Below are 17,530 nucleotides of genomic sequence, written 5' to 3'. Positions count from 1 at the left end.
CCAAATGCAACAAATAGAATAGCAGTCATACAAACTACTCAGACATACTGAATTAAAACATTTTTCTCTAAGGAGTAGGTTATTATATATTAATTATTAATATTATTTATTTCCCATTCTCCTTTTTGATATGAACTTTGGACATGCCACTTTTGGAGTTGAAAACTTTTTTTTAATGTTATTTTAATGCACGTATATAAATAAAAATACATGTTCCATGACAACATTTGAATAGATCGTTTTTGTGTGATAAATTTCAAAACCAGGTGTTACACATAAGTATATTCCACAAATTTTACATATTTTGTTGCACCTTTATATAGGTTCCAATTAAGCTAAGTGTAATTTTGAACAAATTATTTCATGGGATCCGTTTTAGAATACAGAACGTGGTTACACCTGGGACACCGAAACCAAAATATTTTAAATAATGGGTGTAATGCAAAGCAGTGAAGGTTAAGAAATATTATAATTATTTGCAAAATAATATTTTTATTAATCACACATCAATATAAAAAATAATTTATAATCTTAAAAACTTTCTTGAGACTGGTAATTGTTGTTTAAATAAATAATTTTAAATTTTATCCATTATAGTGTCAAACACTTTATTCTCTTTATAAGTCTGACGTTTCAGCCAATGCGGCCATCCTCAGGGACAATCTATCACAAAACAGCTTTTATTACATCTGTGATCCTCAATAATTCAAAATAATTAACAATATTATTTATAATTTATCTTAACTTAATACAATTTTTGAACTAAATAATTTAAAGCACAACTTCATGCAGGCTATTCTTCCCAGGTCAATCCAACAATTTCTCTATGAAACATTAAAATATTAGGTAAACTTATATTTTTTGTTAATAAGCATTTACTACATTATGTCTAATTACCTAATTAGTCAATTTTTATATTAAAACAAAAATTTAAATTCTTTATCAGTCACTTATTTGTTAAAATTTATCACAACAATGCTTGTAACCTTCCCTCCACTCAGGTCAAGTATTAAAATTATTTATTATAACTATATTTTTGTTAATTTTCCTCTTTATTTTATTAGTAAAATTCTTATAAAGGTTAATTATAATTATCAATACTTAATTTATCACTTATTTTTCATAAATTAATTGTACTTAATATCACTGCATAATGATGGTTCAGATTTCTTGTGTCAGTTTTGAAATTCACTGTATAATTAATATTTTAAGATATGTAAATGGATTTAAGTATTTTTCTTTTGAATGTATTATTTTCTTTATGTAAAATCATTGTATTTTCAAAATCAAAAATATGCTGGTTTTTGGTTGCATGCTGTACAAGTGCCATTTTATTTGGATCCTTGGTGAAACAAAGCAATTATTGGGTGACAGAATTTATCAAAACAATCATGATTTGAAAAACATGGAGAAGGATCCAAATAAAACGGCACTCGTACAGCATGCAACCAAAAACCAGCATATTTTTTATTTTGAAAATACAATGATTTTACATAAAGAAAATAATACATTCAAAAGGAAAATACTTGAATCCATTTACATATCTGAAAATATTAATTAAACAGTGAATTTCAAAACTGGCACAAGAAATCTGAACCATCACTATGCAGTGATATTAAGTAAAATTAATTTATGAAAAATATGTGATAAATTAAATGTTGATAATTATAATTAACCTTTATAAGAATTTTACTAATAAGATAAAGAGGAAAATTAACAAAAATATAGTTATAATAATATTAATTTTACTTAATATCATTGCATAGTGGTAATTTAAATCAAAAATCATGTAAAACAATTATACTTTTGATAAAATATAACAATAATGAGTTGATATGTTTTATATAAATCTGAAGAAAGTTGTGATAAAGTCCCATAGGGTACTAGACTGATTCAATACTTACAACTAATCTAATGTTAACCCTAAAACATAAAAATCAATGAAGAAAAATAAATTGGTGTTTAAAATAAAAGTATATCATTTTAAACTACTGAGATCATCGATATATCATGGAAAAACATCATTATATCAATTAATTGCTTCAATTTCCCAACCCTAAACACAATCTGCAGATATGCAGCTGAAGCAGTTGGGGGATGGATCTCACTATCTGCATATGAGAAGTAGCTGGAACGGAGGGGACAAGAACATCACGGTCTACACATATGTCACTGAAGTGGTCAATGGGTAAATAAGAATTTGTGGAGAGGAAACATCAATAACAGCGATACCTGCAGAAAGGTAACACTATGTCTGTTAGGTGGTGAGAAACTTTGATGGGTGTCATATCAGTTAAATATCAAGTTTTAAATAGTAAAAAAATGAACACCCTTATAAACAAACAAATAACAGACAGATTTAAGTCAAACATTTGAAATTGTAGCATTGAAAGCAAATCTATAGTCTAAAAGTTATTTTAAAAAAAAAATGTGACTGATGTACATACCCCATTGTAAATGGTTTGTAGAGACAGCTAACTATTTCTAGTAGATTAGAAATATCAAAGGCAAATGAATGTTTAGTCCTTAGTTCTTAGTTTAATACGTTAAATATAAAAAAACAAATTACATTATATCAGTAATACATGTTTTTTTTATCTTAAATTGTATTTGATTCAGTCATTCTTTAATAGAATATTTTATTATATGAGTATGGTCATTTTAATTTTAAGAACACAAGTAAATTATGGATCTTTTAACATAAGATATACAGAAACCATAAAATTTTAAGATTTAAAATTTCATAATTATTAAAAACAATAAAGATACTTAAATATTAAAAATAATCTTTGACTGTCGGTTATACAAGAAGGATGCATAATATTTTTCAATCTCTTTTATGTTAAAATGATGTTTCTTCATAATTTCACTTTAGTACAAGATAAGAACCACATTATTAAATTAGAATTTATTTCCACAGATGGTTCTTGATGAAGTTTAGAACTAATAGGAACTTTGATAACAGAAAAATGAAAAATGCAATAACAAATATAAAATTTGCACAGTAAATCAAGCTATACCTGTGTTATAACACTTTGAACCGATTTATGATAAAACAAATTACATGACCAGAAATTAGATTATCTAGCCTTTAACCTGTCAGGTGGGGTCTACTAGAGCATACACCCTAATAAAAGTTCTAGAAACCAATACTCATTGTTAGAACTTGAAAACTTGTTAAACTGAAAGATTTAATCAGACAATTATCATCTGTAGTTATTGTTCTCATCATTAGCATTCAATTTTTCTAAACATTTTCTTCAATTGAGAAACTGAAATTTTTGGTAAGTGTGTTTTTTTCTATAAAGATAACTAGAACTTTACAAAATAGATTTCAGACGAATTAACACCAAAACCTAGTATTACAAACACTGTCAAGATTGTTTCTTATGTTAGTAAAAAAATAAATAAATAAAACTATCATTATTTTAAGTTCCATTCACCATTATAGTAAATGTAATAAGGTATCTAAAAAGGCAGATATGATAATTAATTACTTTTTCTTCAATGGAAGAGTTGAAACTTAAGATAAAAATATTACATTTCACAAACAAGACAATAGATATTATAAATGGACAACAAAGATAGAGTTCAAATGAATAGATTTTGTTTCATGATTACCCTTAGAACATCCTTGTTGGATTATGACTAGACAAGTAGACAAACCAAGACTTCTCAGAGCACACGACTCCAAGCATATTAGGAAAATAGGAGAATAAAGCTAACAGAAGTCTTGATGGAATTTTTATGAAAATATGTTATGTTTGTCCAAAAAAGGAGGGAAACCATAGTTTGTATAAAGTGTAAAAAATGTTTTTCTGGTAGAGTTCAGTCTTAACCGAAACTGTACTGAGATTTTTTTTGGTTTTATCAGTATTTCCTTTTGTTATATATAATTACTTTTTTTTCCATTCTGCAAAGGTACTATCAATTATTTAGATAAAATTATGAAAATATTAAATAAAAAGAGAATAAAATATGTATGCTAATTTCATTAATTTGTTTTATACAAGCTATTTTGTATGGAAACCATTAAACATTAGTTAAAATATGACATATTATAAGGATAAGGATCTGGGGAGTTTTTAATTGAATAAAAAAAAAACTGAGGAGTCTGCCAGAACATACATCACCATTTGTATCTGTAAATTCAAACTCACAAATTTTTACATCAAACAAATCAAGAAAAAACACTAGTACCACTGGAAGGTAGATATGCTCACAGAAATTTTGGTAGTTTTGTATTTTAAATTTTTTGTGAAAAATAAAAATAACTTAAATATAGAATACCTTTTCTATTACCCTTTCTTATGGTATAGTTAAATTTTTTATAGTATAAGCAATAACCATATTAATGAGAACAAAAATCCTAAAATAGGAATTATGAAGATAGTCAAGGTTGCGGTAAAAAGAGAAACAAAAATAGTTTACAACTATTTTGACTGCAACCTTGGCCATCTTCTTCATAATTTAAAATTATACAGTCAACTATTTACATATATACATAAAATAGGAAGTTTTGGAATCAGTTCATCAAATTTTCTCACTCATAAAAATTATACTCTGTACACATAAATCAATACATATCATACATATATTATTTATGATACATAAATCTATTAAAATGTTATACACAATATAACAATTAAGCATAGGATACTGCTAAAGCGCAGAAGTTCAGTTTATTTTTTTAAAATTTAACTCAGTTTACTTTCAAAGTGATTTTTCAATGTTGCTATTTATCAGTTTATTTTTAACTATAAGTAATTTTGTATTTGAATTTGTCACATAAAATAAGGAATATAAGGAGATTTAGTGTTACGTGTGTATAAATACATTGTTGAGGTGTAGCATATGTACAACAATACTAAAGGCAGTGGGCCAGGGCCTGTATAACCGTGGATAAAGCCATGTTTAGGAGGCGCTAGAGCGAGCTACTTAAGAGGCATTGGCATGTTGCAAGACACAATAGTCTCACCGACCAGCCGGCAGTAGCCACTGATTCTGTGACACTCTGGCACCATTGTTTGTTGATCCAAGTTGTGTTTGCAACTGGCTGGTTCTTTTGGACTTTTTCTCACTGCCTCTCCACTCTAGAGTCTACTTGCATTTGGAGCACCATTTTTCCATTGACCCCCGCCCATCATCAGCTTATCGAAAGCGGCCATCTCGGATGAGATATAGTATTATACTTAGAGGTATACTCGATAAGAACATATCGACCCCCGGCCATCTGTGAGTGACTATTTTTTTTCCTCTTCATCGAGCTTCCTTATTTTTTTAATGTTTTTAAACCAACTCAATTAGTGTAAAATTAACTTCTTTTTTGTGTAAAGAAAATTGTTCTGTTTTTTTATTTGTACATATATATCCAAATATTTTTTTTTACTTCATACTTCATTCTTTTATTTTTTGTAACAATTCATTTTTTAAATTTTATTTCTTTGTATTTTAATTTTATTAAATTTTGTGTATCACTTGGAAGGTTATTTTTTTATTATTTAATTTTCTTCATTATTATTATTTTTTTTTTTTGTGATATTTATTTCAGGTCCTCCCTTTTATTTTAACTCGAACCAGCGAACATTTTATTCTGGGGAGATGTCGGTTTTTCATTCAGGAAACATCCCTCACCCCAAACAGATACTAAAACTTAAACATTTCAACTTACTTGGACCAGACACTGGGACACTAGAAACTGTTGCAGTAGGCTGAATTACTTTTGCAACACTACTTCCCATGGCAGAATTACCTTGATGAGCAGGAGATCCAGCAGCCACCATTCCTTCCCAACCTTTAAACAAATAATTAATTCATAACAAAAATAAAAATGAATTGTTTTAAAAAAGAAACTCTTCAACCAGAAAACCTTAGTTGAACATTATTAGAGCATGACTTTTGAGGGCTGAGCTTAAGCATCTATGAAGTAAGAAATATTTCTAGGAATAAAAATATAACATACAAGGGCTGTCCAAAAAGTAACTAACATTTTTAAGTTTAAAAAACCTAGTGCCCTGTCGAACAGATCCGCTATCTGGGACTACATCTGGACAAACGACTAACCAGGAATTGTCACACAATACTGAAAAGACAGGAAACTGCACATCAATTTCAACTATTACAGTACTTACTAGGCAAACGGTCTAAACTTCCAAATCATTACAAAAGACTGATCTACATGACTATAATAAGGCCAATCAGGAAGTACGAGATTGCGGTTTAAGGGCTCCACTAAACCTTCGAAATTCCTCTCGTATCCAATCCTTACCATCCAAAATCCTCAATGCTCCTAACTTTGTCACAAATAAAATCGTACATAAAGACCTTAATGTTCCCTATGTAACCGATATAGCCCGAATCAGATATCATTCCTTCCATTATAAACTCCCTAATCACCCAAACCCACTAGTTTCTAACCTTGCATCCTCTTCCATTCCTGACATTCCTCCGAGGCACCTAAAAGGAAGATGGCCACAAGACCTGCTAGCGTAAAAACGTCATTAGAGTAATACCAATGGGTAGTTCTCTACATGCCTGTACCACTCCATTATAACTAAGATCAAATTTACTGAATGTATTATAATGTACAGTTGTAAATTTCAATGTATTAAAAAAAAAAAACTATTGAAAAGAAAACATTATACACATTTGATGCTGCTATTGAACTATTCTTATACAGTCACCATTCCAATTGAGGTACTTATAATAAATTAAGAAACTTTCTAACGCCTTCTCAATATATTGGGTTGTAAAATAAGTTCGTAGCGTTTTTTACCTGATGGGCCTGCATATTAATGGGGAAAAAAACAAGATTATGCTGTTGGGTAAGAGGCCTCTGGACCAGAGGTAAAGTCACCTTGTAATGGGCCCCTATAATTTCGAAGTGGTAAGTTTTTCTTATCTTGGCTCAATTATCAATGAGAATCAGGATGAAGAAGAAGAAGTTAAAAGCAGAATTGCTGCTGGAAATAGAGTCTATTTCTCCATTGTAAGGCTAATCAAAAGCAAACTTGTTAGTCTTACACCAAGTTTAACCTGTACAAAAGGTTGATAAGGCCAGTCATCACATACGATGGAGAAACTTAGACCCTGAGCAATAAAAGCATTAACCTGCTAGATGGGTTTGAAAAAGTAATTCTGAGGAGAATCTTAGGGCCCGTATGCAAGAATGGTAATTGGCAAAGAAGGAAAAATGGTGAACAGTTTCGGCTCTATAAGGAATGTAGCATCTCCTCGTAAATAAGGATACAGAGGCTTAAGTGGCTTGGCCATGTACTGAGGATGAGCGAGGAAAGAGTGGCTCATAAACTGTACAGTTACGTTCCGGATGGTGTGCGGCAACATAGTAGGCCGAAGGGTCAATGGAGGGATGCTGTGAGGGGGGATTTGTGACAACTGAGGACCTTAGTTAACCTTACAGAAGATAAAGAAAGATAGTTGGCGGGCGTTGAGCAGGCCGAGGGCAGCTTCATGTGCCAGTAAAAGAAGAAGAAAATAAGCTCGTAGCATTTTTTACTGATGATTTCAATAAAAACTTCAGATTCTTTTAAATATTTTTAATAAATTATATATGACCCATTTTGATCTATTACATGTTGCCATCTTTCAGGTAATATTTTAATTCTGTCCTCCCATAACTTCTCAGATTTTTGAGCAATGAACTCCTCTATGTGCGTTTTGCAGTCCTCGAGCGAATTAAAGTGTTTCCTGTTAAGAGAGTTTTGAAGGGCCCGAAATAAGTAAAAATCTGTTGGGGCAAGGTCTGATGAATAGGGTGGGTGGGGGATCACATTCCAGCCAAACTCTAATAATTTTTGCCGGGTCTGCAAAGAGACATGAGAACAGGTGTTATCATGATAAAAAACTATGCCTTTGCGATTAGCCAAAGCTGGATGCTTTTGCTCAACTGGACGCTTGCATGAGATATGTTAAGCGTTTCTGCGATATCTCATGTCGTAGTGTGAGGGTTGTCTGTGACCAATGCTTGAATTTGGTCATCATCAACAGTTGAAGGACGAACCGAGCGCTTTGTGTCTTCCAAGTCAAAATTTCCAGTTCTGAACCGAGCAAACTACTTATGGAAGGTGCTTTCTCATAAGGCATCATCACCATACACACTGAAAATTTTGCTAACCGTTTGTGCAGCAGATTCTCCTTTTTGGAAATAAAAAATTATTAAATGACGAAAATGAATTTTTTTCTCTTCTATTTTGAGCAAGCAAAATACCACTTAAAGATAAGGAATCTTGGTTGAAACTGATACATAAAAACACCTTAACTAATCCTCTTTTTGGAATATATGAACATTATTGACCAAGTAAACATGATTTTATAAACACAGAGAGGATTAAATTGAAATACTGAAAAATGCTACAACTTATTTTACAACCCAATGCTCAGCTGCTTTAGATTTTAACTACCCCTTTACACCTGCATCCAGCTGAACATCACTGTCAAAGCACCGTTACAATGCAGGTCTTTACTAGAGAATATATATAGGTGGTAATAATTTGCCAACAGATCAGGACTGTATAGATGTTAGATTACTCGATCAAAAACATTTTAATACAAAACCATCCCAAGAGCTCTTAGGAACAAGGAGCCTCGTGAACATGCATTATCATGAAAAAACTAAACTTTTTCTAATTCTGTACTGTCCACCTTAGTTTTTTCAATACTGCAAAATATCTTTTTGAGTATATAGTAGGACTAAATTAATGGAAATAAATCAGAAGCATTCTATACAAGTCATAAACATACATTATGGTGCAATGATCCATCATTGAATTAAGGTCTCCTCCAAACGCTTTTGCCATTCTTCTCCATCATGTGCAGAAGCCATCTAGTTAGCTTTATTTATTAAGTTTGAAGGATTTGTGTAGATACTACCAAGCACTACAAGGTCAGGTCACCCTATTCTTCTTTTTCAACGAAGAACCTCCCTAGCTAATTTACTTGGAATTTCACTGTCGTCCATTCTTGAGACATGCCCTGCCCATCTCAGCCTTTGGACCTTCACAAACCTTATTAAATATTAAAATATTTGTATCCTTGAGGAAGTCATAAATTTCCATATTTTTTCTTCTTTGCCAGGTATTTCCTTCTCTTATTGGGCTACAGATTCTTCTCAATATTTTTCTCTCTCAAAAAAGTCAATTTGTATCAGCCTTAGTGAACACCCAAACTTCAGATCCATGAGGACTGGGCACGTTTACATTTTATAGAATCTCACTTTGGTTTGACAGGGAATATGCTTACTTTTGAAAAATCTGATCTTAAACAGTGTTTACTACTTTCTGAAGGAGTTCATGAAAAGGAAAATTCATGACAACCTCAGGAAAGACCCAAAAAATGAAAAGGTTTTACTTGCTCTATCTGTGAATCATCATGGCCAACTGAAGAAATCGAACAGAACCAAAGTAGCTGTAAGAAAAGTTTAGACCTTCTGTTCAACAGAAGCTTTCTTCATGATGCTCAATCAGTGTCAAAACTCCACTTCTTCAACTTCCTGAATAGAGAATCAACTGACTTTGTATAGTGCCATTAATCACTAAGTGAATCTTGATTGTTTTGGTGAATCACTTGAGAGTAATATTTTTCCAGAATAGTCAGTTAATTGATTCCTGACTCATCAACACAACTCAAGTGCAAAGTATAAGGAATGCTATGCATAGATTAGGAAATAAATTAGAAAGTTTTAGCAAGTCCCCTAGAAGTCCGGGCCATGAAGATTTTGCTCTCTACCCCTAACCCTTGCCCCCCCTTCTCCTTGCAGACGACAGACCTCATAACAAGTGCCTAAATCCCACATAAATACTGTCATCCATCTTTGCCAAGTTTATCTGAAGCACCACCATCTCTGGGTAAAACACTTGGCACATCATGCTAACAAATGTCTCTCTTAAGCACTTTGACAAATTTCAGTTTCCCTAGTTTGAAAATGGCACAGGTGAGGTAATTTAATAAGAAGAGGTGTGGTATTTACAAAGAAAATACTGCAAAAGCAATTAACAGTACCAGCAAATTAATATCTTCACCAACTACAATACAGCCCAAGCTTTCAGTCACTTCAAGAGCAGAGGAAACAATTAACGGATCAAGATCTTCTCAGCCTTATTTTACTATAAACTATTCAGTTTTGAGCTTATCACTCAATAGGGTGATTGAACAATTGTGCTTACTTTCCAGGTACCGTTCTTTTAGCATAATAATATTTATTGTTTAGTTGAATAAGACATTTGATGCAGGATATCATTTTTGTACAATTAAATGATCTCTATTTTATATAATGATTATCTTTGTCAATAAATTGATTAGTTCAAGTTATATTCAATAAACAAAAAAAAAAATGTGAAACTTTAAGATTTATGGACTACACACTTAGGCACTAAGTTAGTTTCTTCTTATTAGAGGCAGAATACAGATTGATGATTTCTAACTATACCTGAATTTCTTCTAATCATGGGCATTGTGTGATCTAATTTTGCTGGTGTGTGTACAAATGAGCTACAATTAATTTTAAAAACTGTTTTCAGGAGCAACAAAAATCAACAGCTAAAGATCATTCCTGTTATAAAATATTTATGCTTATCTTCATTAGTCGAATCACGGAATATGCTGAAGAAATTATCGGAGACTACCAATGTGGTTTTAGATGAAATCGTTCAACTATTGATCAAATTTTTTCATTACGGCAAATCTTGCAGAAAAAATTGGAATACAACAGGATAGTTCATCAGCTTTATATGGATTTCCAAAAGGCTTACGATTCTATTGACCACCAGAAGCTGTATAATATTCTGATTGAACAGGGAATACCAAAGAAGTTAGGAAATCACGTACGGATGTGCATGACCGAAATGTTTAATAAGGTACGAATCGGTAATCATTATTCTGAGAAATTCCAGGTCTGGTCGGGTTTAAAACAAGGTGATTCTTTATCATCTATCTTATTTAATCTAGCACTAGAATACGTCATTAAAAGTATGACGAATACCGAAAAGGGTTTAACTTTGGGTGGTAAAATACCGGTGCTTGCATATGCAGATGATTTGGTATTATTGGGTGAGGACAAAGAAACTATAGAACTAAATATAACCACATTAATAAACTCCAGTAAGGAACTAGGTTTTGAAATAAATACGGATAAAACAAAAACATGGTTGGCAGTAGAAATAGGAGCAATTTTGGTGATATAGGAGGAAATACATTTGAAGAGGTAGATAGGTTTAAGTATTTAGGTATTACGTTAACTAGAAAAAACGAAATTGATGAGGATCTAAAAGCTAGGTTGAAGGCGGGAAATGCATGTTATTTTTCAATTTCGAAACTGCTTAGCTCGCGCCTTCTATCGAAAAACTTAAAAATTAGAATTTACAAAACAAAGGATGTGGCCTCTTACACTAAGGGATGAACAGCGCCTTAAGATTTTCGAAAGTAAAGAATTATGCAAAATATTCGGACCGAAAAAGGATGAATTAACGGGATAATTTAGAAGATTACACAACGCTGAATTAAGGGACCTACACCCAATAAATATAATTTAAGTTATAGCATTGCGGCGTATTAGCTGGACATGTAAGGTTGTAGGGCTTGGTAACGAACGGATCCCTAAAATGTTAATAAACACTGAACCAACGGGTAAATATCCGAGGGGTAGACCAAAACGTAGATAGGAGGATTGCGTTAAAGCAGATTTGGTGGAATTGGGTTTGGAGGGGCGTTGCTGGAAGGATGTGTGCAGAGAGCGTTCGGTAGTATAGCATCGAACATTTGGGTTCGTTAGGCCTTTATTATTAATATTATTATTACTAAAGATCATTCTAATTGAAGTCCTGGCTTGAAATGTTAGCTCCCTAACCAAAAATCAATCAGCTTAGTAACCAAATGCTTATATTATGGGGCTAATATTCTGTTTACAGAGTTGACATTAAGAATAATTATTCATAATTTGAACAAATTTGTCAATAATTAGCTATTATGGTAGGAAAGATGAGTAAAACAAGATCAGGGGTTAATTCGAGCTTTACTTATTTGTATTTAAAATAAAGTTATTTTTTATGGTTCATAAGTTTTGTATCTATTTTAAGTGACCATACTTAATTATAAAAGGCTGTAAGTTAATGTAGTAAGTCTGATAAGTGAATTGTAGTCTGTGTTTCAAGCAAATTTTTTATTATCATTATCTCTTATTATATTAATTAATAATTATTATCTCTTGTTATATTGTAAATTGCAATTTTTTTATTGTTTACCTTCTGTCTAAAGCAGAGTGGTTACTATTAATCTTTCAATTTTTATACCTGATATGTCAGTAGGGAGCTGAACACAACAGTTGGATTCTGGTTTACATGATGATCCTTAAAATTTTCCAATATAAGTAAATCATCCACATTGCTCAAGATAAACCTGTTTAGTTTCCTTTTAATTGGGTGGCAAATAGATCTTTATCCTCTTCTAATTTTGTTAAAATTACTTCCATTCCTTCATAGTTATCAGGGCTTCTGTTTTAGCTATATTTTTATTTATTCAAATTTTTAAATCTCTTGAATTCTTGACTTATAATTCCTTGGTATCCTTTTTTTTTTTACTTTTAAATAAATATTAAATGATGCGGAGCTGATTTTCCTTTTTGAAATTGGTTAAGCTATTTCAAACAATGGTGGATAAAAATTAGTTCAACCTTAATTTTCTGTGTTTTCAGCTTGATTAAATAAATAAGAGTTATTGTTAACATACACTCTTATACTTTGCATTGTATTAACATAAACTCTTATACCTTGTATTGTATTAACATACACTCTTATACCTTGATTAAATAAATAAGTGTTATTGTTAATATACACTCCTCTTATACCTTGTATTGCACTCATACCTCCTTTCTTAGGTCAATTCTTAGTGTTTAGCTGAGAACATTAACTAGTTATCTCTATCACATTATAATTTACCATGTGATCATAAATGTCTGCTTAATGATTGAGTACAAAAAATGTAACATTTAAAACATATCTAAACAAGGTAAACACTTAGCAAGGTCACCTTAATGATCTAGAACAATATTTCACTAAATGGATGATTAGTCTCAATATTGAAACCCACCAGACCCACCAGAACTAATCCTCAAAGGTATGAATGTAAAATGGAATTCTGCCAGTGAAACAGTAAGATACCTGGGAATTCACCTAGATTGTCACCTTACCTGGAATCACCATGGAATCGACATCAAACTAACTCAAACCTACGCAAGGTTAGCAATGCTATATCCTATCCTAAATAGAAATTCCAAATTAAAACCAGAAACAACTGCTTTTATATTTAAAACAATTCTCAGGCCACTGCTGATTTACAGCTGTGAAGTCTGGGGAGTGGCATCCTTTACGAAAAGGAAAAAATTACAATCTTTTCAAAATAAAGTCCTAAGAATCGCAGTGGATGCTCCTTGGTTCATAAGAAATAACAAATGGAGCCAACAGAGGATTACATCAAGAAACAGTTCATGAAGTTCCACTCCCAGTTGCCAACAGTTAAAGGAGCAGTACCCTACAACTTGGGAAACCCAACCTCGGCCCGAAGACTGAAGCCCATACGGCTTCAGGACATTCTTTAATAAATTCTATGTTTATTAATTCTATTATTCACACTACTTCTATTTTACTTCTTTTTTCTTTCTCTTCTCTCGTATTTTTTCAAATTAACTTGTTTTATTACTATTAGAGGACAATTGTTTGTTTTGTTAAGTCTACAAATGTCATTATTTTTTGTTATTAATTTTAATTTATTCTTTTATTAAGAAGCATTATTATTATCTATTTATTTTATCTTATTTTAATTATAACATTATATATAGTTAGGAGTGTCTTTTGTACGAGAATATACCCCCTCATAATCAATTGTTAAAAAAAATAAATAAAATTTAACGGTTATATCAACCATGTAAGGTCAACCAGTCCTATCTGGAATAAATAAATAAAACTAGGTAATTAGAATATTTCATCCAGGGTACCAGAATATTCAAAATAAAGCATAGTTACTAGATTACTTATAACTTAAAGGATAATAAATAAGCTAGATAATGAATGAGATAAAGTCATAGGTCTTGGGGTATAAATTGTTAGTATATACGAATGAGTGAAAAAACAGTTAATGAAGGAATAATTACAAGTTAATAATATATTAACAGTGTTTTATGTTATAAGCATAGAAAAGAAATTAAAAACCTGTAACAGGATGCCTTATAGTATGATGGAAAGGTGGACGGTTATGAAAATTCGTCACATTGCCATGCATGATCATCTGATGGTATTCAGCCAACTGTTTTTCTAGAACAGCCGTTTCATTACGAGATTTCTCCAGTTCTGCTTCTAGTTCCTTAACTCTTTAACAAATAAACCAAGTCATATTTTTAAACTATTAAAATTATTAATATATTTCAACATCAATAAATAATTTCTATTTCAATAGAACTGTATAATAATGAAAAAATAATTAATCTAATATTTCAAACTAACCCTTTGATCTCAAAAAAGAGTTAATAACTAACCAGTCAATCAACATAAACTAAACGAAAACGAAGGTAACCTTTCATTTTTATGAAATCATATTAGAAAAATGCTATCTCCCATTGATTTTATAGTTTGCACACCTAACAGGGCTTGAATTAGAGAAACATTGACCGATAAGTCATAATAAGACTTTGAATAAAAGGTGTCTAGCAATAGCAAAATAAATAACTTAATAATGATCAAATACAATGAAAATTAAATTTTAAAACATTCATTTTTGTAAACTCATAGGTTTTTCAGACAGTTCAGGATAAAATTCAAAATTACACCAAATCTAAGGTTTTTGAGCATAATCAATTGAGGTGTCAGTCATATATGTATACCTATGTATATACAGTGAAGTCTCAGTTATACGAATATGAGGGGGTACCAAAAATTCTTCGTATAAGTAAATATTTTGTGTAAGTGAATACGCTATACATATTATGTATGTATATTTTTGAGAATTTTATTTCGTAATTAGTAGGTACATATACGTATGTTGTATGCAGTTGAAAGAAAAACAAAGTAAAGTGAAACAAAATTATTTATTGTATACAAATTTAATTTATCTTTAATCCGAATTTTTTAATTTTTGACAAAAAAATTGTGTTATGTTTGTTTGTTTCATGTTGCTTTTGGCTGAATACATCATTCCTTCGCATTCTGTTAAGGTGTTAAATTCCTTCTTGCTAATTTCTTTCGCATATATAAAACGTTTTACAACTTCAAATGGTTCAAGAGCTTCTGCAAAAATGGAAGAGGCAAAGGATCTTCGTGATCTGAATCGAAATCGTCCGAGCTTATTATTATACATTAGGGAGTAGAATATAAACATAAAGAGTCATTGGGACCGGATGTTATTCACGGAAAAAAGTTTGTGGTGGCAAGATTAACGTCTTGAGCGGCAATAGTTGACTTTTGCAAAGAGAGTGTTTGAAATGGGTTTGCCACTGTCGAAATTATTATCAACATTTTTATTTCTTTACTATATTTCTTTTAAATCTATTTTTAATTATAATTCATTTAAAGTTTCATTATTTTACATTTGTTTTAGTGGCAAACCCATTTGAAATCTTTCGCCATATGATCAATTACAATTAATTATGAAGAACTTGTGTGTTGTTATCTAAAAAAACTGAACGTTTATGTATATAATAATTGTGATTGTGTTTTTTTTTTATTTTCAAGTATGAACATTGTTTTTTACAATAATAAAGACCTAAAGATTCATCTTTATTATTATATAATAGAAACACGCACTAAAGTGGTGACCCTGAACGTAAGTTTATTGTTTATTTTTCGTATTAATTTTATTGAACTCTAGTGAAGCATGCATGGGCACAATTTAATCGACCTGCTAACCGGAGAGGAGGAGCAAAAGGAATTAGTGGAATTGGCGAAAATACCCAACACATTGTCTCGGCTACCCACAATTTATAGAGAAGAACCTGACCTGTGGTTCATACAAGTTGAGGCGGTGATCAGCTCTTGTTATATAGCTAATAGTAAAACTAAGTTTCAGCTGATCATCGCCCAACTGGATTTAGCGGCTCTAAAGCAGGTTGCCGATCTTGCCCGAGACCCCCCTGCCACTGACCCATATGAGAGGCTAAAAGAGCGGCTACTCTCCATCTTTGGGCCCTCAGACCACTCCAGAATTAAGAAGTTATTGGAGGAACAGAGGCTGGGCGATCAACGGCCATCCCAGTTTCTTCGAGAAATGCAGCAATTGGCCGCAGGTAAGGTTCCTGCAGATGTGCTTAACACCTTGTGGCTAAGAGGGTTACCTGAGGGAATGCAAGCAACCTTAGCCGCCACAGATCACACGGATTCCACGAAGCTGGCACATATTGCGGATAAAATAGCGGAAATCCAGCAGCCCTCAAGTAATTTTACTATGGGGAGTCATTCAGCACCTGCTTCTTCAAGCAAGAAAAATATTAAGGTAGCGATTGATGACCTAACTGCGGAATTAGCCACTCTGAAAACGCTAATGGGATCCAGGATTGGCCGCAGCGATAACAGGTCGCCCAACAGGGATCACAGGGCTTTGAGGAGTAAAAGTGGACAGCGTTTCTGCTTCTACTATAACAGATTCGGAGAAAGGGCTACCAAGTGCCGTCAACCTTGCAGTTGGAAGACAGCTGGGACTTTAAACTAGAAGCAGCAGCGTACGAGGCGGGTTTCGTCACCGAAATTACCAACCGCCGACTTTTTATCGTCGACAAAAAGTCCGGGACCAGATATCTGTCTTTCCGGTGAAGAACAAGAAAGTAAAGCCGAAGATGCAGTTCACTTTGTATGCGGCCAATGGCACGCCCATTCCCACATATGGAAGCATAGTCCATAGAACCATAGAAACGCATAGAACCTCGATCTCAGTCTTCGGCGCAAAATTACATGGAGGTTCATAATAGCAACTGTGAGTCATCCAATCATAGGTGCAGAGCTACTATATCACTATAATATTAGGGTAGATCTCGCTGGATGTCAGCTGGTGGACCAGAAAACAGGATTGACGACACGTGGAAGATTAGCTAAGATGCTGGTACCCACTGTTTATTCAGTACTAACCGGTGAATGGTACACAGCATTGCTATGCCAGTTCCCTAGTGTTACACAACCAACATCCTTCGTCAAAGAGCCAAAGCACGACATCGTCCACCATATAGAAACCCACGGAGGCCCAGTCACAGCCAAAGCATGCCGCCTACCGGAGAGGTACAACGCCCCCAAGCGAGAATTCGAGCAAATGATTGAAGAGGGAATTTGCAGACCATCCAATATCTCTTGGGCCAGTCCACTACACATAGTGGAGAAGAAGGATGTAGGTATACGGCCCAGCGGAGATTATCGACAGTTGAACGCCAGGACGGTCCCCGATAGATACGCTGTTCCTCAATTGGCGGACTTTAAATTTAATATGCACGGTAAGAAGATCTTCACTACATTGGATCTCAACCGAGCATATTACCAAATTCCAGTAG

The 17,530-nt window shown here is 32.5% G+C and overlaps 1 protein-coding gene across 1 annotated transcript in view; it reads right to left on the bottom strand.

The window, feature by feature from the left end:
• LOC106690622 (CTTNBP2 N-terminal-like protein) overlaps window positions 1–17,530 on the bottom strand; it is a gene marked incomplete at its 5' end in the record, with an annotated part of 87,652 nt that overhangs the window by 10,124 nt on the left and 59,998 nt on the right. Inside the window, 2 exon segments of the mRNA XM_067051561.1 lie at window positions 5,672–5,794; window positions 14,217–14,374. Of these exon segments, the coding sequence (XP_066907662.1) occupies window positions 5,672–5,794; window positions 14,217–14,374 (281 nt within the window).

The sequence above is a fragment of the Halyomorpha halys genome, unplaced genomic scaffold (assembly GCF_000696795.3).
Source record: "Halyomorpha halys isolate HHAL.00 unplaced genomic scaffold, Hhal_1.1 Scaffold1779.1, whole genome shotgun sequence".
In the NCBI taxonomy this organism is placed as follows: domain Eukaryota; kingdom Metazoa; phylum Arthropoda; class Insecta; order Hemiptera; family Pentatomidae; genus Halyomorpha; species Halyomorpha halys.
This window is presented reverse-complemented; position numbering and strand designations above follow the sequence as displayed.